Raw genomic sequence first — 20,673 nt, forward strand, 5'->3', positions numbered from 1 at the left:
AATATGCTCGTAATTACTATTTCGATACAATAATATGCTCGTAATTACTATTTCGATACAATGATTAATCAGTAAGACGTACCAGTGTTTTTGAGGTCCACAATACTAATTTAATGGAGGTTCTTGTTTAGTGGGTGATGGGGCCCAAGGCCGGAACAGAAAAAGCTTAACTTTGAGGTCCACAATCCTAATTTAATGAATCCGGATCCTGTCCCGATTTTTTTGGTGAGAATTGCGAAAATTATTAATCCGTTCATCGTAAATCGTACAGTTAAAAATTATTTTAAATATTTTTATTTAAAATTAAAGGTAAACAGTACCTAACAAAAGCTCACCGCATAATGTACGATGAATAGACACTATTAACAAATTCTTCGAATCCTCACCAAAAAAATTCAAAGAGCATCCTGTTACGGTCTAGTGGTATTTCTCTTAGTAAGAGATCTTATGTTCGAATCTCGTGAATGACGAATTTGATACTAAATTAAGCTTCCCATGACTTAGCTGAACTTCTCCCCTCCTTAATATAAAAATATAGTGCACTCCAAAAAAAAAAAAGACAACAACTAATTAGTAAGACTTTAGTATGGTCATCTGGATCATGTAACTCATCTGTCTTCACGCCTGAACCGCCCAATCCCCTTTTATTCTGTCCCACCACGTCGCCTGTGGTTCTTATCCTTTCCATAGTGCGGTAGCTTTACTGAATATTTTCTCCAAGGCGATGAATGATGAAATGCGTTTATACACAAATTGAACAAAAGAGGAAAACATAAGAAGAAGCTCAAATGATGAATCTTTCTGCAATTAACATATACTTCAATTTACTCGACTGATCTGTGTCGTTATTCTCGATCAATTTCGATCCTATTCAATGTAGACTACATGAACATCTTCTAAAAGAAAAAAGATATAAATTAATCACATACATAAAATTAAATCACCACAAATTTGATGGGATCAGACATCGGATTTGAGGGAAATGCAGGAAGTTACAAAGAATAATTGCAGGAAATTAAACAAGGAAAGTAAATAAAAATATTTTTATTCATTTCATTCATATGTCTCTTTACATCAGAAAATGAGTTTAAACATATTCAAGGATAGTAGGGTTTGAGGTGGACCAATTGGTCATAGCAAAAGTCCGATAACTTAGAATCGCATACAAATTGTAGAGGATGATTCTATGGAGAAGGCAAAAGTATGATTTCTCTTTCACATCGATTGCAGAGAAATATGTGAGGAACTTGTTCGCTGTCCGGAATTCGAACACAAAGCGTATGCTGCCTAACTTCACAAATGTCACACGACACCATTCTTTCCCCATCGTCTTCCTTAGCTCCACAGGGACAGTCCACGACATAGTAAACTGCTCCACATTCATACATCTCACTAACTCCACCCATCCTTTTGCTACTCCTACCCTCGAGCACAATCTTTTGACCCACCTCAACCATGCCAAAAACCAAATCTGTCCCCTTCGCATTGTTGAGATTTGCAATTGAGTCCACCACAAATCCCCTCAGCCCCCAGTAGATCTCCTTGAAATTCCTCTCCACTTCTTGCTTCAAATCATCAAATGTAGCATTGTTTTTTAACGTCACACACTCGTAGGGTTGCAATATTATTGCATTGTTGTTGTTTCTAATACTCTTACTATTATCCTCGTCATCTTCTTCGGAATTGTTTTTTAGTGTTATTGTGCAGTAGATGTTTGATTCTCCATCCATGCTTAAATATTCAACTTTCATAGGCACCACCTCGCTGCAGTAATCCTTCACGAGGTACTTGGAATTGAGAATGATCCGTACAGCCATCGGTATGGCCGAAAATATCCCGGCATTGCTCATCTTCTGGTCCTTGAGAACGTACTTGTACATGTAGAACATATCCTTCATTAACCGAAACTTCGAAAGCTTGTACCAGGCAGCCTTCGCCTTCGGACTGTGCATGAGCAAACCGTCCCGATGATTAGGGGAAGCATGATTGGAGATGTCTTCTAAGCAGTACTCAAGAACTTTAGTCACTGGATTCAACGTGCGACGAACTAAGTAATTTCCTACAATGTGGTTTCCTAGTGACTTCAACACAAAATCTAGCAACCCTGTGTCGCCTACATAGGCACGGGCGGCATCCCTAACTTCTTGTCTAGATACCCACCTAAACTGAGCCCTCTTCAAAGCCTCAACAATCACCCGAGTCGCCATCTCAACTCTTTTCGAAGACCATCTACAATTCGTTTCCATCAGCATTCCCGGGTTATAGATTGGATCAATAAAAGGATTTTGATGATCTGTGGGTGGCAATCGTGACTTGAGCTCTAGCATGAAATGGAAAAGGTCGCCAAGAGTGACCAAAGAATTGTCGGACAATGTGTGATACCTTGAGAAGATGAGAGCGATTTCATGGTTGGATGTGCCGAGATGGTGAATGAGCAAGCATAAGGGCATGCCTTGTAGAGCTTCAATGGCTTTTTGGTACATTTGTTGCGTGACACAAAATGTTCCACGGCCAAATTTGTAACCCCAACGACCAAACCATGGCTCGCTGTATGCTACTCCGTGGATTAGCCTCAACTCCATCCCTCTTTTATGTGACACATCATTCAAACTCACTTTCCTATATCAAACAGATGTAATAAACTGTTTCATGCATGAGATTTTGTTATAAAACTATTTTGTATAATGAAAATACGTTTATCACAAATTTCCTTAGCAAACTATTAGCGCATATATAGTTTTGACTTCACTTCATATTACCTTACACGCAATCCGGTGCATAAGCGATCCCAAAAGTCGAGGATCTGGTGACCAGCCAAGTCGTAACCGGTTTCCACCCCGTTGACACACAGCAAATGCCCGAAACCGTTGGAGTGAAAGACACCATGCATCATATGACCCTCTAATTCCACTAAATTATTCGACGACTTATCCTCATTACGACTATTTGTTGTCGTGGGGTTCAGTAATAGGCGGCCTCCATCGGAGGCGTTGCCACCTTTGCCATTCCAGCAAGTTGCCACCATTGTGTCCGAGGAAGGCAACACAAAATGATACTTCTTATTGCATACCATATGCTGCCCCCAGCCTGAGCTATGTATATATAATCGAAATTAGTCGTCATATAGCTAGAACGTATCTGTGATTTTAAGCAAATTCATTATGTATACATGGCCTTTATTAGCACACGAAAGACCTCAAGTATCAGTAAATACGGTTCAAATAGCAGTTTGTATTTTCAAATTAGAAATGAAAATAAACTTAGAGATGGGGGGAGTAATTGAAAATTTACCAACGTATTGACATTGCTTGCACTGGTGATTGAGCGATGCCTCGATAGGTTCTTCGATGACAAATAGCACGACATGGCCAGGAGCATGGCGATGAACTTGGAGCTGAAACGACCAGCATTGCATGCCATGGCCAGCTAGGTTACCCTCAACATGCCCATATGCAAGGAGAGACTTAACATTTTCCCTAAATGACGATCCTACCAACACTACCGGGTACCCGTTTTCGCCAAAACTCCTGAACCTAAATACCCTCTCACCTCTCTTCCTCTTCTTGCACCCACTTAACTGACTCAAGTCCAAATGGGACGCCATTAATGTGTTAATCGGGATTAGGCAACAAAGGAAGATTATATAGGCATGTATATATGAAAACGAAGAAGAAGCATGATCAAACAATCTCATTAACATATTATTAGGAGGTCATTGATCGTTTAAGGAAGTAATTAAACTAGTTTAGATATACTGCAGCTAGATGATGCACAAGATTTGTGCCTGGAAATAAAATTGGGGAATGGAGCAACCCAAAAGAGCCCTTTCATCAGCTTATCTGCATGATATATTTTCAAAATTAGGGTTGCCAATTCTGTCGCGGCAACATATGGAAGAAAAGGAGGTTTGGAGTAAATTATAGGAAGCATGCTTTTGACAATGCATAGTGTTTCACCATTGGTGTATGACTTTATGTTCCGCCATTTTCTACGCTCACCTGGGATTTATGCATGTAATTGATATATATTATATATGTAAATATATATTTCTTAGAAGTAGGGATATGGCCAAAACATAAACGCAAAATTTCTTGCCCAACTACCCTTCTTGGGGCAATTATAAATTTTTAACTAATTTATAGGCTTTTTTCGGTATACTTCAGCTTCAATCACGTGATGTTATTATTTCAGTTAAATTATATTGCTCACAATTATTATAATATGTACAATAATACATCATGTGATTTATTGTTTTCAACGCCTGTAATTTATCGCAAGAGAGATGCCCGTTTCTTTTCCGTTACTTGAAAACATGCATGACAGAACTTTGATTGATTTCCATAGTTTGAATAGCTAGGCAACATTTGACAAGGCATGCCGGTTAGACCTACATCAACAAAGATGTTATCAAGGTGCTTTGAGTTCAGCTTCTCGTAATCATTGTCTTCAGGGTTGTTCAGGCCCAATCATATTTGGAGTTTGGTCTTGTGTGGTTTTGGGCCTTCATTTTAGCTTAAGTTTTTAGGCCTAATTTTTTCCTTCTTTTTAATAGGAATTTTCATCATCTTATTAATTTTTATTTTGTTTATCAAACAATAGATTTTGTTAGATTAGATGTAAGATTAGCCAGTTCAAACCCACATCGTCATGCAATAGTTCAACTCCTTTTCACCAATATGGTAAAGAGTCATTTGCATCATCTTATTATTTATAATTTTATACTATTTAGGAGAAAAATATGTCTATAAATTTAAAACAATTTGATAAGTTCTAAACAAATTGGGGTAGTGCAGATCTAAGTTTAATTAAATTGTTTAGAACAATGTTGCTATGTATAAAATATAAAATATATATTTGATTCAAAATCTAATTCAATCTTTGCATACAACATACAAAAAGAAATGACTTGATTAGTTAACCAAAAATCTTACTCTTACCATATATTTATATCAATTCTCTAATCAAGATGGAACTCACAAACGTTGGCGGGCCTACCTGTATTAGATAGATGATACAAATAGATGATAAGTACAAATTTACACTTAATTAACACATTCGAGTACATTTACATACTAATGATGATTATGATGTAAATTGGTAACAGTCTGGATTTTATTTTATTTTTTTGTCTTTACTAACACATCGAAATAAAATTTTAAAAAATGGATCACACATTATCAATAATCTCATACCATTTTTTGATGATCTCATCCTTGGTAAGCAAATATTAAACAAACCAAGTGTTTTTTCTAACTCACGACTCCTCCGATTCTAGATAAATCTTACATTAGAGTAGGTAATTAGTTTCCACACCCAACTTTTTCTTGATTTGAGTTTCCATCAAACTTTTTCCATATGTATGTCAACGTTCCAAAGCTATGGATGTACCAAAATAAAGTTTGAATTTTTTAAATATATAATTTTAAAAGCCTCAATTATTATTTTGTTAGATTCAAAAATATTTTGTCATCTACTCGTAGTTTGTAGGGTGTGCCCTGTAGGCCTAGAACATAATTCAACGTTCTCCTACACCCAATCACTACAATGTCTTCGCTTAATTACAAATACACGTTGTTACTCTCAGGGTTTTGACACTTGAAATATTTCTTCTTTGCGGAACCGACCTATACCTCGCAAGGCACCTAGTATTCTTCTTGTACTTTGGTCTCCTCTTTGGTTTCCTCAGATTAAGCTTAATACATATAGTTTGTCTAAAGGAAATCCTGATCCTGCTACTTGTGAAAGAGCTTTCAAGAATTGCTATGGTCGTTTTCTTGAAGGTTTCTCTCAATGAATTGGTCATCACAACCTTTTTTTTTTTTTTTTAGAATTCTCAGCAATTATTATTGGTATAGAGTTCGCATATCAGTGAGATTAACATTGTCTTTGGTTAGAAAGTAATAGTTGTAGTGTTATTTCTGCTCTTCAATCGTCTAATTTTGATCCTCCTTGACCTCTTCGTACGCAATGATCTATTTGTTTAGATTGCACTTGGAAAATGATTTTCTATGCATCTCACATATATCGGGAAGGAAATCTTGTTGCGAACAATTTTGCTAACATGGGTTTGTCTTCTCCATCTTTAACATGACATGATTGCTGCTTTGTTTTTAGACTACGTTGACTTGTTTGGCTACCGCTTCTCAAATTAATGTGCATCTCAGCATCCAGGTGTGTCTCACTTTCTTGTTGTTTTCCTAACTTTTTGGTGTTATTCAACTTGTTTTGCAGGTTTAGACCTTTAGGTTTGGTTTTAGAGAGGCTAGGTTTCATGTCCCCCTATTTTCTTTGTATTATTCTTGTTTTTGTTTCTAGAAGGGTAAAATGTATGTCCCTTTTTTTTTATGTATTCTTTTTTGTTGCATTTGTGTTATAAGGGCTAAGGTTTTTGTTCCTCAATTAGGTGTAACTTATTATTTATCAACAAAAATTGTATCATTCTCAAAAAAAAAAAAAAAAAAAAAAGGAGGTTTATTGTCACAAAGCAAATTTACTGATTTTTTTTTTTAGGAAAACTAATGAAAAAGGCTTGAAAACTTTGAGTTTTAACGAGAAGGAAAAAATAAAGGGTAAAGTGAATAGTAACAGGTTTGACTTTTTGTGTAAAAATGTGGTTTTTCGTTAAAGTGAACAGTACCATAGGCTTTTCGTTAAATTTTTATATTTTATATTTTATTTTTTTCCGATTCAACTTCGACTGTTCAATTCAACATAATTACATCATATTTTTTACCCAAAAAAAACAAGAAGAAGAAAAAGCATAAGATATATCAAATTTAATTAATTAATTTATCCATGGAGGGGCCTTTGGATTTTTACTTATTTTAAAGTGACAGCTATAACTTACAAGTTTGATAGATACCCCCATTTTTAGGTTATCTTTCTTTTTGTCCATCTCTTTCTCATTTTTAGGGCTTTCTCTCTCCTCTCTCCTATCTCTATCTCAGAAGTTTCTCTCTCTCCTTCTCTCTCAGGTTTCTCTCTCCTCTCTCCTCTCTCTTCCCTCTCTCTCTCCAGAAGGGCAAAACCCTAAAGAGCCGTTTACACCCACCCAAGTAAGTTTTCTCTCTCCTCTCTCCTTGCTCCTCTCTCACTGTCTCTCTTTCTCTTTCTAAAATTTGAATATATGGGTCCTTATACTATTAACCTGCCATTTACATTCTTATGCATATTTATTTATTTGAAAGCTTCAAACTTTATTATGAATTTGTTATTTTTTCTCCTTATTATGCCCAGATCTCAGATCCCAATTTCTCAGATTAGGAAACCCTAATTTGTTGTGTTTGATTTTGGATGGAAATTCAGATCTGGGTGTTGGTCTGTTTACTTGGGTTCTGTTTGGTTGCTGAGAAAGTGTATGAAATGCACAGAATTTTTTATCCTGGGATTCGCATGTTTATTGATTCGGATTGGAGGGATTTCGCTTTTTTAGAACTAAGCCATTGGATGAAAATATGTGCATACTCATTACCAATTGCATGTTTGCAGTTTAAATTTTTGTTCTTTTAGATCTGAAAGTATGGGGATTAGGAAAGATCAATAAGATTTGTAACTTTGTAATTTCCTTCTTGTTCTCAGCTATCAAAAAATTGCTTAATCTTTAATTTAATGAGAAGATCCAATATTTGGCAGATGATATTGTTTATAATTTTGCCTCATAGGTCCTCATTTGTGATTGGATTGAGCTATATGCTTTCTTTCTCTATTTGTATGTGTTTTTGTATTATTGCTATGCTGTTGTTTTCGATTTCTCTGGCCTCGGAGGGCTATACGGTGGTAAGTTTTAATGTTGTTCAAAGACTTTCATTAGAGGGCCTATGCGAGACTAAACGATGTTTGTTTGTCTTGCTGAATCTGTAGCTCTCATGGATGATGATGCATTGAACATGCGCAATTGGGGTTACTATGAGCCATCTTTTAAAGGTCATCTTAGCCTGCAGCTCATGTCAAGCATGGCAGAGCGCGACATTAAACCTTTTGCCCCTGGGCGCGATCCTGCAGTCATGGTTAGTGCCAATGGAGCCTATCACCCTCGGGATTGTGTTGTATCAGACACTCAGCTTCCAATGAACTATATGAGGGAGAGTTGGGTAAACCAGCGAGATAAATTTCTCAATATGATGCCTGCCAATCCTAACTATGCTGCTGTTCTTCCGGAAACTTCAGGAGCTCATTCCTTGCAGATCTTACAGCCACCGGAAGCATCAAGGGATGAGCGGGTGGGTAGGATGGAAGAGCCAGTTGTCCCTAAGGAAGGTGGCACCTCAAAGAAAAGACAGGGTGGGGGTGCACCAAAAGCCCCAAAAGTGAAAAAGCCCAGGAAGCCTAAGGATAATGCCAATCCTTCAGTTCCTCGTGTGAAGCCAGCAAAGAAGAGTTTGGACGTTGTGATAAATGGGATTAATATGGATATCTCTGGTATTCCAATTCCTGTCTGCTCGTGCACTGGAGCTCCACAACAGTGTTATAGGTGGGGGTGTGGTGGTTGGCAATCTGCTTGTTGCACCACAAATGTATCTATGTATCCTCTGCCAATGAGTACCAAGCGACGCGGGGCAAGAATAGCTGGAAGAAAAATGAGTCAGGGTGCTTTCAAGAAGGTGTTGGAGAAGCTTGCAGCTGAAGGTTATAATTTTGCTAACCCAATTGATCTAAGGTCTCACTGGGCAAAACATGGTACCAACAAGTTCGTCACTCTCAGGTAGAGTTACTACGTTGGTAACCATTAATGGGACTTACATTGCATTTGGTCTATTTCATCTGTATATATTTATGTGGCCTTTTGCAGAGATCTTTCAGATACTTTGTAGTCATTTAATTTTCAGTCAGGATGGATGATACTTGTTCTTAAAATTTGGAATTGTTCTTTTTGTTAATTTTTTCCTTTCGGCTTCTGTTAAGGGCTGACTTTTCTGGCCACCAGGATTATGTGGATGAGTTGTTATTTATTGAATTGTTTTTGGTTAGGATTCAATCTCCATTTAATCTAATGTTCGCAATATTTGGCACTGAATGCTCTTATTTTCCTTATTAATCTGTTGTTGTCAAAAGTATAGTGTTCAATGTGAATTGCATCTCTGGCTTATAACTACTTTGTTCCATATCTCTATCGCTTTTTAGTTTTTATACTCTTGGTTGTGCCTAGTTTGATAAGTTTCAATATTTGTGTGTTTCAAGCGTTGTGCTCATACATCGTGTATGTTTTCGGTCAGAGAGGATAGTTTTGTATGAGACAAATTGGAACTAGAGAAGTGACAGGTTTAGGAAAGGGATTTAGAGTCTAATACGTGGACGTTGCTGTGTGTCTTCCATGTCTTTTACTTTGGTTTCTAACATTGACGATTGCCATACGGAGGAAACTGAGAGTTCGATCAGAGGTTCATCGATAGTACTGTTGTCCTGCGGAACCTAGTTGAGGTAGTACATCAAAAGATTACAAGTAGATGGAGAGACCATTGAAAAGCAATCCTCAACTAGAATATCCAAAATGAAGTTAGGTGGACTTGGTAGCCATTCGCAGGGGAGCCAATAGACAAGCTGAACCGAATTAGTTGATGGGCAACTGTGTTTGCTTGGCGATGAACATGGAACACAAATCTTCGGAAGAAAAGCCTTTGTATCCTCCACTAACTGGCCGATGGATGAACAGTTAGAGGAAGGATCTGCTAGCGCTCTCACAATCTGAAGACAATCACCTTTGATTACTAGATTTTTAAAACCCCTTATCGCCGCCCAAACCACACACCCCCTGGATGCCAAGGCTTCTGCGTGGAGAGGGGATGAGACATTCTGAAAGTTCCGACAGGCCGGCGCCACAAAGATCCCTGCGTCATCTCTCACAATGATGCCCACACCTCCCAAATCTTTTTGGAGTGATGTCAATGAGATGAGTTTATGTGAGATCAGGACATGTATGAAGTGTCTCTGCGTGACACTTCTGCGTTGTACTTGAAGCTGGACTTTGGAGGTTCAGCGTATACAAATGTGGTGGTCAATAACGAAAGTGAAGGGATTAAGGTGCAAACATTATGAAATCTGGTGGCAATTAACGTCACAGTGACGGTGTAGATGTTTTGTTTAGACAGGAAAGATTACTGGCCATGAACTGAGCCAAAAGCACAGGCAACGGCTCGAAACTTTTCTTGACGTTTCGTGTTGCTAAAATAGCGAGTGTGCATTTCAAATTCAATGAATGTTTATCCCACTTTCTCCCTAGAAAACTCAAATTCCGCTATTTAACTTCTTAAAACTCGATTTTTGCTCCACGTTGTCTTTTCTGTCTGGTCTGTAAATTTGCTGACTGGCGTAAAGATTGCTTATGTGGCGTCGATGTGGCAGAAAGGAAAGTATTTTGGTCAAAACATAGGAAAAGCAAATACACAAATTCCATCTACTCCCCGTGGCTTCTTCGGTCCTTCACCTCTCTCTTCTTTCTAGATGACAATTCTAATTGTTAAACTCGATAATTGTAAATAAGAGTCTGAATAGGTTAGATCTGAGTATGAAATTTAGGATAAATTTTGGGTATGAGAATATTATTCGACTATGATTTTGGATATAGTTATAGGGATCCCAAATCCATATTTATACCTGAATCAGAACCGAATAATATATAATATTAAAGTATTATATAATATATTTATATTCATTATTCACTGATTACCTTGAGAATACAAAATTGTGAGTCGCATTAATTTGTCAAGAAGCAAGGTCCACTTTCCGCCTGACCTCTCCATTTTTTTACTTCAGAACAATTTTATTTTACATCTCAAGCAAAACCATCCCTACCATTGCAGGTGGTTGGTCATCTCATTAAGTTTTTGTAGGACCTTCTGGGTTTCCTGGGTGCTGGCGGTTGTGATGTCGAAGGATATAAAATTTTGTTGGCTCTGTTTTTTTTCCGATGTGGGCAGTGTTCTTCAGAAGCATTAATTTGGACTCAATATTTAATTCGATTTGGTCCCAGCTAGAGCAGTGCAGGCTCTGAACTTGAACATTGGAGCGGTGGCTATGGTGGTTGGTCCGAGTATCGATCAATATCGACGAGACTACAAATCGTATATTCGACAAAATCTCAAAATATCGTCAATGATTCAACAATTGGGATTTGTATCTTCATCATTTCGACCAACTTCTAAATATAATAACAACACCAGAAGAAATTAGTATAATATATAGACTATAGTTCCTACATATTCCAGTTAATAATTCACAGATGGCATACTTGCACATACATAATCTCAATTCATCAAATTAATATGATGATTAACAAGTAAAACAAAAAAAAAGAATCACGAAGAAATCAAGCTCAAAAAATTAATCTACAACAGTAAGGCTCAAGGGGGAAGGATATAAGATCCACAAAAATTGGGAGAACATGTTTGATGAATTAAGCTGCGCACGGGAACAAGGGAATTAATCAAACTCTTTCCAACGTTTTTAACCAACAACAAGAACAACAATAATTCTAGTCAGAAACTAATCAAATCTGGAAGAACTTGGTGGTTATGTGCAGCATGTACAGGATGATGATACGGTATTATATTTTTAGACGACGGCGCAAAGGGGTTTCTATATTGTCCTTGTACCCCGACCCCGATAGCACTATTGGTCGTAGTATTGTAGCTGTATCCGCTCACATCCGAGAAACCTGATGTATCTGCGCTCACCCAGCTGATTAAATCCTCTTCAAACACCTCCCATTTGTCCGTAATTATCGTCTTGGATTTCTTCGACGTCGGTTTCTGTATGGCCACGATCGCCTTATTGTCCTCCTCTTTCTGAGCCGCTGCCATCCGATCGCATTCCACGAAGCTTTCCTCCATTTTCGACCCTTGGTTGATTATCCGTTCCAGGTCTCTGATGTCCTCTTCCGGAATCTGTTCGACTTTAGGACAATCCGCCGTGCTGAGGATGCCCATATCCATACAGTATTCGAGGTATACAGAGAGCTCCTCCCCTTGAACCGCCGCCTTCTGAACAACCCCGAGCGCCATCTGCGCCTCCTGTTTGCCTGGCGATGCGTAAATCCTCAACAGCGCTCCGGCAATCCCTTTGCAGACTCTGCTGTACACGTCGAAGATCTCCGTCAGTAAACATATCATTGCTTCGGAAATAAGATAAACCTTGTTGTTATTGTATGTGTGATTATTAGTGCGATGCGGACTGATCGCTTCGGGCTTGATCTCGAGGAGCATATCAAGCAACGACTGCCACTTTTGCAACCGCCCGAGCTCCTCCAGGAGAGGCGGCTCCTCCTGATCGGATTTTCTGTTCTTCTTCTTCACCAACGTGCTCAAAAACGCGGATCTCTGGTCCAAGTACTTAAAATACGCGCGAACAAACGCGTCGTAGGCCCACGTTTTGCTGGGCTTAGAATGTTTGTCGCAGAAGTTGGAGAGGTCGAACGGCAGACGCCCGATCTTTTGGACGGAGGGGATTTTGCAGCAGAAAATGCCGTGCATGAGCATTAGGCCTTTGAGGGCGACGACCCAAGAGCGAGTTTTCTCCATGCGCGTGGATAGGGCGTAAAGGAGGGGCTTGAGGTAGAGCGGAGAGGTTCGGACCCATTGGTACACCCTGTGGAAATTCTTATAATCGACGGTGGTCTCGTCGTGGCTGGTGGCTTTGATGATGATGGCCTCCAAATCAGGGTTGCGGAGCGACGTCCGCCGTGAGATGACGGCCACCCAGATGCTGTTCCGGTCTTTGATTAGCCCGGCAGCCTTTTTCCACAGTTTCATTTCCCCCCTCTCTCTAGATCTCCCCTCTCTCTCTCTCTCTCTCTCTCTCTCTCTCTCTCTCTCTAATTCTAATTGGTCACCAGCACCTTCTCATGCAAACCCTCCTTTCCCTTGTTTTAGCACTCTAATTACATTGTTTTTGGTTTTTTCAATTTTCCAATTTGGACATTTGGGGATGGGAGGATTTGGACAGCCTATGGCTATATTTGGGAGGTGGGTAAATCGGGAACATCCTTTTTAAGTGATTTTTTTGTTGAGTTTTGTTTTGTGATTATTGGACTTGTTTCAAAGGTAGGCTATGCTTCTCACACGTTAATTAACGCGCTTCTATTTTCAAGAGAAAACAATATACTACACACACACACACACCCCAATAGGCCAGAGGGGCTTCACCATGATATGAACCATGATGATGATGAATGACTGGAATTAAATATTTTAGAATGGCCACTTATAACGGTTAGATCATTAGTCAAGGATTCAATAATTAAGGATTTAACGACTACAGATCTCTCAATCCGTATGCTAGACAAACTCGCTTATAATAATGCTATTTAGACGTACCGATTATGACCACCTCTCTGATACAGGTTAAAGAAATCATTACTTGTGAGATCTATATGTATTAAAAAGGTAGTCTTCAATGTGATCAGTTTTGTTTGTTTAAATGTCTTTGATGAGTAGCTTGAGCTTAAAAATTCAATAATATTTATGTAAGTCAACAAATGGTAGGATTATGCACATGCATGTGACAAACTATGATGGAAAGTAGTAGATGAGAACAAAGTCTTCTAACGATCACGTTGTAGATACAGTCTGTGTTTTGTGGAGGGGACTGCATAATGTATTGCAATTTGCGTTGAATGAACAAATTAGGGTTAACTGCATTTTACACCACAAGATTTGAGTTATTTGCGAAATGAGCTACGAGGTTTAGATTTTTGCATTTTAAATCACGTTTTTTAATTGTACCAATTTAACATCTTCGTCAATTTCACGGTCTAATTAGACGTTAAGTGCTAATGTGGTATATATTGGTATAATTTAAAACCCACGTGCATAATGATGACCCCAAAATCTTAAGATGTAAAATGCAGGTAACCCAACAAATTAATTGAGCACCTACAAAAAAAAGATATCTTAAACTTTTGGTCCGTGTCAATGTAAGTGTGAGTGTGAGTATGAGTCCTTTTTTTTTGAACTGATTTTAGTTTTTCTTTCCTCCAACTACTGTACAGCCTCATCTGTATCTCTCATGCATTTCCTGGCTAGCTGCTTAAGTTCTGCAGAGAGCTACTACAGTAGAAAATGTCCCTAAAAGCAACAAAGTGAAAGGGAGATGAAAAGAGAAAGGGAGCTGCAATTAAGGGCAGGTCCCAAACCCAATAAAGAAAAGAAAAAAAAGGGTTCAACTAAAGTAGTTCAGGAAATCCAAAAAAGACGAAAATGGTGGGAATCTTCATTCCACTGTGCAAATCATCCCACACCGCCACCTCTCTTACTCCTCCTACTTTTCATACTTTCAGCTTTCTCTTCATTGCTTCTCCTCTCTCTCTCTCTCTCTCTCTCTCTCTCTCTCTCTCTAAGATCTTCTCAGCTTCTGGCATGCAACAACACTGCTATGAACAACATCTCTATGGGGTTTTCAAGTGGGGATGATTTTGTAAGTCCTCTTTTTCTCTCTCTCACACACACACTTTTCCATGGGAAATGATTTTGATCCGCAGTCCGCACTCATTTTCTCTTTCTGCGCAGACTTGTTTAGTGTGCGGAAATCACCTCCTTTTTTATCCTTTCCTGGAGTAGTACTCATTGACATGGTTTTTTAATTAGGACGGAGAGGAAGGCAAAGCTCCACTTTTATATGAAACGAGGGAGAACCAGCGCAGCAGCAGCGGGTGCATGGATGTTCACAATCATCATCATCATCATATGCAGGTTGAAGTCGACTTCGAGTTTTGGCCGGTAGAACATCCTCTCGAGCCACCGGATGAAGATCGCCCTGTCAAATGCCCAATGCCCGACTCTTCTGTCATTAATGTGAGAAAGTAATTCGATCAATTTCATCTTATATGTAAAATATCATGAACGTTTTCTCGTCTTGAATAATACAATCTAGCAAGAAATTTTGGGTTCAACCCACTTGAACGATGAGTTCAAAACTCACTTGAATGACAACTTCAAAACTTACTTATTACACTTTGTCATTGTGTGACAAGCTAAAATCGTCCACCCGTTAGAATATATAGTCTCGAAAAAAAAAGAAAAAAGACGTTTTTTCATCTGATTAATTCCTTTTTCTTATTATGTTTTTGTTTTTGTGTAGATCTTGATGTTATTTTGTTGCTCGAATACATGAACTGAATGGAATTTCTATACAATAAAAAGTAAAAAGTTGAGGCATGTATTTAACCTCTGGCAGTGTTATATATGCAGATTGATTTTGTCTCATGTAAAATGCATTTACAGGAAGGAGGAAAGGAGGAGAAAAGGTTTTCAGAGAGCAGTAGCATGCGTAAAAGAACAGAAGCATCATCTGCGGCTGCAGCAGCTTATAGCAATCAAGGGTTAACGGATCAGACGGTAGTGGCAGTGGAAACGCCGCCTCCTGCTCGACCGGTGCGTAAGAGGCACCACCACACTCTCACCCGCGGCGACCATATGATATCACCTCTACGGAGAATGCCACCTCTTCCTTCTCTCCCAACTCAGAGCATTACCGTCTTTCAAATGCTCCAGCAGTTCGACAAGTTCGACTCTTGAATGAAATCAAACCCAGTTTTGGTTATCATTCAGTCACGAGAAGATGTACCTCTTGATCACATATATTGTTGCTTCTAGTGTTTCTCACTTATTTTAATGGAAACTGATTTCCGCACACTAGCTCACCTTCCTCGAAGACTCTTTATTTTTGTCTGTTGATTTTTTTTTGTTTATTCAATCCGAAGACCGAACAAAACAGAAGGTGTGCAGGCAGAGGAAAGAGATTGCGGAAATCAGTTTCCTGTGTCAAAGGAAAAGGCATAGAATATGATCATTTTCATTTTAAAAATCAGGTCCTTGATATAGTAGTATCTGAAAAGAAACAGATATGAAGAAACAGGGGAGGAAAAAAAGCAAGTTCACCGTCTCCCACGGAGAGTTCCCAGTATAATATCGCGGCAAGGTTAACCACGTTCATCTTTTCTACATCTTCCCGTCCCTTTTCCAAATTCATTTCACAATTAGCAGCTGCAAAACACTGATACCTGTGAAGTACATTTGGATAGTCGCGCTCCGGTTTCTGAACAAACTTTCATTCAAAAAGTGATATACATAGTGCAACTCCCATGCCAAGTATCAATGCAGTTAATTGAACAGCCGTGCTTTTCAACGATGAGCTGCCGTTGCTGTTCATTTCAGCAAGCACTCCAGCAACAGCAATGTATATAAATCCACCAGCTGTAAAGCCCTGAAAAGAGATTCAACAAAGTAAAAAGATGTTTAATTCCGATCATGCAAGCCGAATATGAACCGAATGTTTAATGCAGAACATTCTCGGGCTAGACTCTTGTCACCTCAATCAAAGATGACTGTCCTGCATTCTGTCCCAAAATCAGAGCCTGCATCAATAGCAACGGATTACTCTAGTTTCAATTATCAAAGATACTAACTAAAATGGAATAACCCTACAACAAAGACAATACTTTCTTTTTTTTGGTGAACCAATAAAGACAATACTTTACCATTGCGGTTCCAAGTAGTGCCACAAGTGCTGAGAGAAAGTTGAAGAGCAGAGCTTTAGATACGCTGAAACCAGACCTTACGAGAATACCAAAATCACCGACCTGAAACAAAGGTAAACGAAGCTATAAACCTCCCAAGAACTAAAACAACAAGAAGACTGATTAAATGAGACTGTTTAGCCAGCCAGCTATCAAGACTGCCTCTTTGGCATAGGAAGATGTTGATGGTTAAAATGCAGACCATTACATGTTAACGAACAACAGAGAGAACTCAAACCTCTTGGGGAATCTCATGCGCAAGCAAGAATAGAGTTCTAGACCACCCACCAACGGATCCATGAAGCAGGAACGCACTCCCTAAAGCCATCCCATCTGTAAAATTGTGCTGCAGTGGCAATACAAATCTTTCAGTAAATAATCTCTATCATGAACCGCATTTTGTTTAAAGAAATACAAGCTTGATTGCAAACAAGAAGCCACATACAACACCATCCGAGAAGAGATTGAGATAGCCAAACACAAGATTTGAGGGTGATTGAGTAGTTTCCCCTTTTGCGGACTTGGCCTCAGAAGTGGAATCATTTGCAGGATCTACATCTTGTTTATCATCACTCCCACCAGTCCTAATGTTTCTCTGCGTGATGTAAATATGGCAATACTTAAATTGCAGTCTAGTATTTAAAATGTGATCAACAAAATTAGCTTGGGTGCAGAAATCAGATATAAGTAAGATTCATTCAAGATGCATATAAGCCAGCAGATGTCAAGTCTATGGCCAACATTAAATGAAGATGAACACACACTCTGAAAAACCAATAAGCCAATTAACTGCTTACCTTACGAATATGAGAGTCCTGTTGAGTATTTTCGATCAAAGAATCATTTAAACCATCAGGTGCCACTTCTCCGTCAGATGTCTTCAGCTTCCTTCCATCTTTTCCATTGGAAGATTCTGAATGCAAGTCATCGTGAGAATCATTATCATCCTTCAGTTTCTTGCTGTTCTTATGATGATGGTGATGATGACCATGACTCCATGAATTAGTTCCTCCAGAGTTTTCCTCAACATACCTCACTGTCTTTTCTACCAGAAGAAATAATACAATTCCCGCTGCAACAACCAATGTAGTACAATTAAAATTCAACTAAAACCCAATCAGCAAGGACATTAACAATGATCGGGTTAAATAACAAGCTCAAAGAAACCAAAAACACCAGAAAACGAAGGAAGGGGTTACAGCCTACAGTCATATGGAAGAAGTGATGTGCAAGTAGAAACATTCAAGCACACAGAAACATACATCACATGTACCTGCCCTCAAACACCCACACAAATACAAATCATGCAGGCACAAAGGATGGTTATGACAGCATGCAGAACATAGATCAGAACTAACCCAGGACAGATAATCCTACTGAAAGATCTTCCAAAGAATGCGAATGTGAATGCTCATGCGAATGAGAATGGGAATGGCCTTCATGGTGGTCATGTGAGTCAGAGTGCCCTCCTCCTGCAATTATATAAGATTCCAGTTCAACTGCTAATAAATATAAAAGACAAGCATCTTACACATTATCATTTATTAAGAAATTATACATTTTCGATTAAGGAAATTGAAGAGTTCACTTACACACATCATAATAATTTAAAGCTTTGGATCGTTATATGCTCTTCATAAATTAAGATATAAGAACTTATGACATAACCAAATCCTTAAAACATCAGATTAGATTAGGTGGCAAAAGATTATATGGGAATAGATTTGTACAGTGTGTAAAGATGAACTAAAAGCTGCAAATCAATGCAGGCATCATAAACTAGTCTCCGATTATTGTCTTACCAAAAGCATGCGGTAATTGATGAAGAAAAGCATCCCCCAACATTGCTCCAGCCTGCAAGTGAAGTACAAATTAAATTATGAAGTTAAAGTTCCCATCCACATGCTCCAACAATCTATATTATAGGATACTTAAACCAGGCTAGGCATTGACTTAGAGATACTATTTAATTTCAATTCAAGAGCTACTCCAATGGTAGAAGTTCCGTAAAATTATCGAGGCATACTTAGAGTATACATAACAAATTGGTACTAAAGAGATGCAAACCATATACAATTTGATTAGATTTAAAAACTAGATAAACAGGTCAGAAGAATCTGACCCCAAATACAGCCAACGAATCAACAACTGCCTTGGATGGTTTCCCCTGTACTGCAATAAGCAATAAATTCAGTCCTAGTCATTGGCACAGGCTTCTTGAAGCAAAAGTCATCGCCAACGTCAATAAAAAGATTATGTAACTTACAATTGAGTCACTTACCGAACATCACTGGCAAGATAATCAGGCAGATAAGGGAGGCCATGCTCACCAAAAGCGAGCACCCCAAGGAATGAATCCAGAGACCTACAAACGATGAAGAGGAATACAGTTCCAGCTCACGCATCTTAGATCAGTTCATTTCGTGTGACACAACAATGCATAAGTAATAGAAAGTATCGGAACTTTATGTGAAGCGAAAAACATCGCACAATCGAAGGTGGAACAAAATAAAACAAGGGTTAAAAAGAGTGAGACTTGTATAACAGTTATTCAGCAACACAATTCGCACTTTCGACTGCCAAAGAAGATTTCAAACCAAACAAGCATTGTGCTTTAACAATCTGTATCAATACCAAAGCAAAAATTTCCCAGCTTTTGCACTCACCACCACCACTGGCTTCTTCAAATTTTCCATTTGTTCAATCCACATACTTAGCAACAAATTATGCACAATTCTGAATAAAACCCAAAAAAATTAGGAAAAATACCAGCAACTGAGAGCTGCAGAGCACCAAAATGCTCGTGATCGTGACCATGATCGTGAAATTCAAATCCGTACAACTTCATGTCCTCTTCCTCGGCCAATTCCTCGGGAAGCTTCGATCTCGGCAGTAATCTATCATCCTCCTCGTCGTGGCCGTGGAGGCTGCCGTGACTGTGGCCGTGGTCATGGTGGTCGTGGTGCGCATGACTGCAACCCTGGTGGTGAGTGTGAGGCTCGGGAGCGGCAGATGCAAGGAACCCAGAAACAAAACTCAGATCCGAACAGAGCCCAACAACCAAAGCAAGAGCAACCAAGACCAAACCTTTCTTACAAAGCGCCATTTTCTGAGAAACCCCAATAATCTTGTCGGTTAAGATGGGGGTTTTATTGTAAATATCGAATTTAAGGTCGGTGGTTGGCGGAGTAGTTGAAGCCCGTCCGTCGGGAGGGAGGGTTTAAGAAGAAGGACGGCGCTTGCAAGTGCCTTCGATGGTCATAACAATAACTGAAACGAAAAAGAGGATGATTATGCCGACTATAATACCGAATGTCACCGCATCCATCCCCGACTCTCTCTCTCTCTCTCTCTCTCTCTCTCTTTCCTTTTTCGGATTTTTTATTTTCTTTTTCTTTTATTTTTGTTCTCGGAATCCCCTAGAGAGACTCTGACAGCGCGGTCGGCTTTCTCTCACTCCACTCTCTCTCTCTCTCTCTTCCACTACTTTATGACAGATTTGAGTTTGAGAAATGCTAAGGCTAACGAGTTCTTCGAAATTTACTGTTATGTCCCTTCATATTTTTAATAAAATATTTTTATAACGTTGGTTCGAGAATTGACGTTAAAATATGAAGTTACAAAAAATTTATAGAGTCCAACTTTTAATAGACTTCCCTTAACATTTCTCATTTGAACTATTCATCCAAATCAAATACAACTTACAGGACAACTGGTGGCAAACCACGGTTATCTACTATTTCCGGAAGCTGAGAAGACTCACATAGACATATTAGCCTCCTCCTGACCACAAGTCTGGCTTCTACACCACCGGCAGGTTTCAAACCCAAGACCTCCAGTTTTTAATTTGAAGAAAGTCTCGCAATCCGTCATTTACCCCTGAACCACCAACTCGTTGCAATGTTTTATTTGAGCCATATGAGTCAATGTTTTATTTGAGCCATATGAGTTCTCCATTGTGGATTGTTTGAAACTGCTTTTAAAAGTGATGACAGTGTTTTGAGACAACTAATGTTTTATTTGAGCCGTATGAGTTATCCATTGTGAATTGTTTGAAACTCGCAATGTTTGAAACTGCTTTTAAAAGTGATGACCGTGTTTTGAGACAACTAAAAACGTTTCTACCATGGCATGTCAGGAAAATTTACGTGTTTACAATAAAAGAA

The 20,673-nt window shown here is 38.8% G+C and overlaps 5 protein-coding genes across 8 annotated transcripts; 2 read left to right on the forward strand and 3 right to left on the reverse strand.

The window, feature by feature from the left end:
* Window positions 1-1,157: 1,157 nt before the first annotated feature.
* On the reverse strand, window positions 1,158-3,604 carry LOC137731192 (PHD finger protein MALE STERILITY 1). Its single transcript, XM_068470294.1, has 3 exons — window positions 3,292-3,604; window positions 2,760-3,087; window positions 1,158-2,619 (listed from the first exon to the last, which is right to left on the reverse strand). The coding sequence occupies exons 1-3, from the start codon at window positions 3,602-3,604 to the stop codon at window positions 1,185-1,187; spliced, it is 2,076 nt and encodes a 691-aa protein (XP_068326395.1). The 3' UTR covers window positions 1,158-1,184.
* Window positions 3,605-6,910: 3,306 nt separating this feature from the next.
* LOC137731377 (protein BASIC PENTACYSTEINE2-like) lies at window positions 6,911-8,974 on the forward strand. Of its 3 annotated transcripts, none has more exons than XM_068470487.1 (2): window positions 6,911-7,055; window positions 7,861-8,974. In XM_068470487.1, the coding sequence occupies exon 2, from the start codon at window positions 7,866-7,868 to the stop codon at window positions 8,703-8,705; it is 840 nt and encodes a 279-aa protein (XP_068326588.1). In that variant the 5' UTR covers window positions 6,911-7,055; window positions 7,861-7,865; the 3' UTR covers window positions 8,706-8,974. The 3 variants fall into 3 exon arrangements, with proteins under 3 accessions (XP_068326588.1, XP_068326589.1, XP_068326587.1); XM_068470488.1 differs by lacking the exon at window positions 6,911-7,055 and adding an exon at window positions 7,078-7,776; XM_068470486.1 differs by lacking the exon at window positions 6,911-7,055 and having other exon boundaries at window positions 7,078-8,974.
* A 2,216-nt stretch (window positions 8,975-11,190) lies between these two features.
* Window positions 11,191-12,841, reverse strand: LOC137733006 (putative clathrin assembly protein At1g25240). The gene has a single exon (XM_068472233.1). The coding sequence runs from the start codon at window positions 12,741-12,743 to the stop codon at window positions 11,472-11,474; it is 1,272 nt and encodes a 423-aa protein (XP_068328334.1). The 5' UTR covers window positions 12,744-12,841; the 3' UTR covers window positions 11,191-11,471.
* A 1,175-nt stretch (window positions 12,842-14,016) lies between these two features.
* Window positions 14,017-15,623, forward strand: LOC137731708 (uncharacterized). Of its 2 annotated transcripts, XM_068470895.1 has the most exons (3): window positions 14,017-14,406; window positions 14,577-14,783; window positions 15,213-15,623. In XM_068470895.1, exons 1-3 carry the CDS (start codon window positions 14,083-14,085, stop codon window positions 15,504-15,506), a joined length of 825 nt encoding a protein of 274 aa, XP_068326996.1. In that variant the 5' UTR covers window positions 14,017-14,082; the 3' UTR covers window positions 15,507-15,623. The 2 variants fall into 2 exon arrangements, with proteins under 2 accessions (XP_068326996.1, XP_068326997.1); XM_068470896.1 differs by having other exon boundaries at window positions 14,398-14,783.
* A 140-nt stretch (window positions 15,624-15,763) lies between these two features.
* LOC137731707 (IAA-alanine resistance protein 1) lies at window positions 15,764-19,996 on the reverse strand. The gene is made up of 11 exons (XM_068470894.1): window positions 19,277-19,996; window positions 18,789-18,872; window positions 18,630-18,679; window positions 18,310-18,361; window positions 17,866-17,979; window positions 17,305-17,579; window positions 16,953-17,102; window positions 16,746-16,853; window positions 16,469-16,570; window positions 16,301-16,345; window positions 15,764-16,194 (listed from the first exon to the last, which is right to left on the reverse strand). The coding sequence occupies exons 1-11, from the start codon at window positions 19,611-19,613 to the stop codon at window positions 16,039-16,041; spliced, it is 1,473 nt and encodes a 490-aa protein (XP_068326995.1). The 5' UTR covers window positions 19,614-19,996; the 3' UTR covers window positions 15,764-16,038.
* Window positions 19,997-20,673: the final 677 nt, after the last annotated feature.

Source organism: Pyrus communis, chromosome 4, assembly GCF_963583255.1.
Source record: "Pyrus communis chromosome 4, drPyrComm1.1, whole genome shotgun sequence".
In the NCBI taxonomy this organism is placed as follows: Eukaryota; Viridiplantae; Streptophyta; class Magnoliopsida; order Rosales; family Rosaceae; genus Pyrus; species Pyrus communis.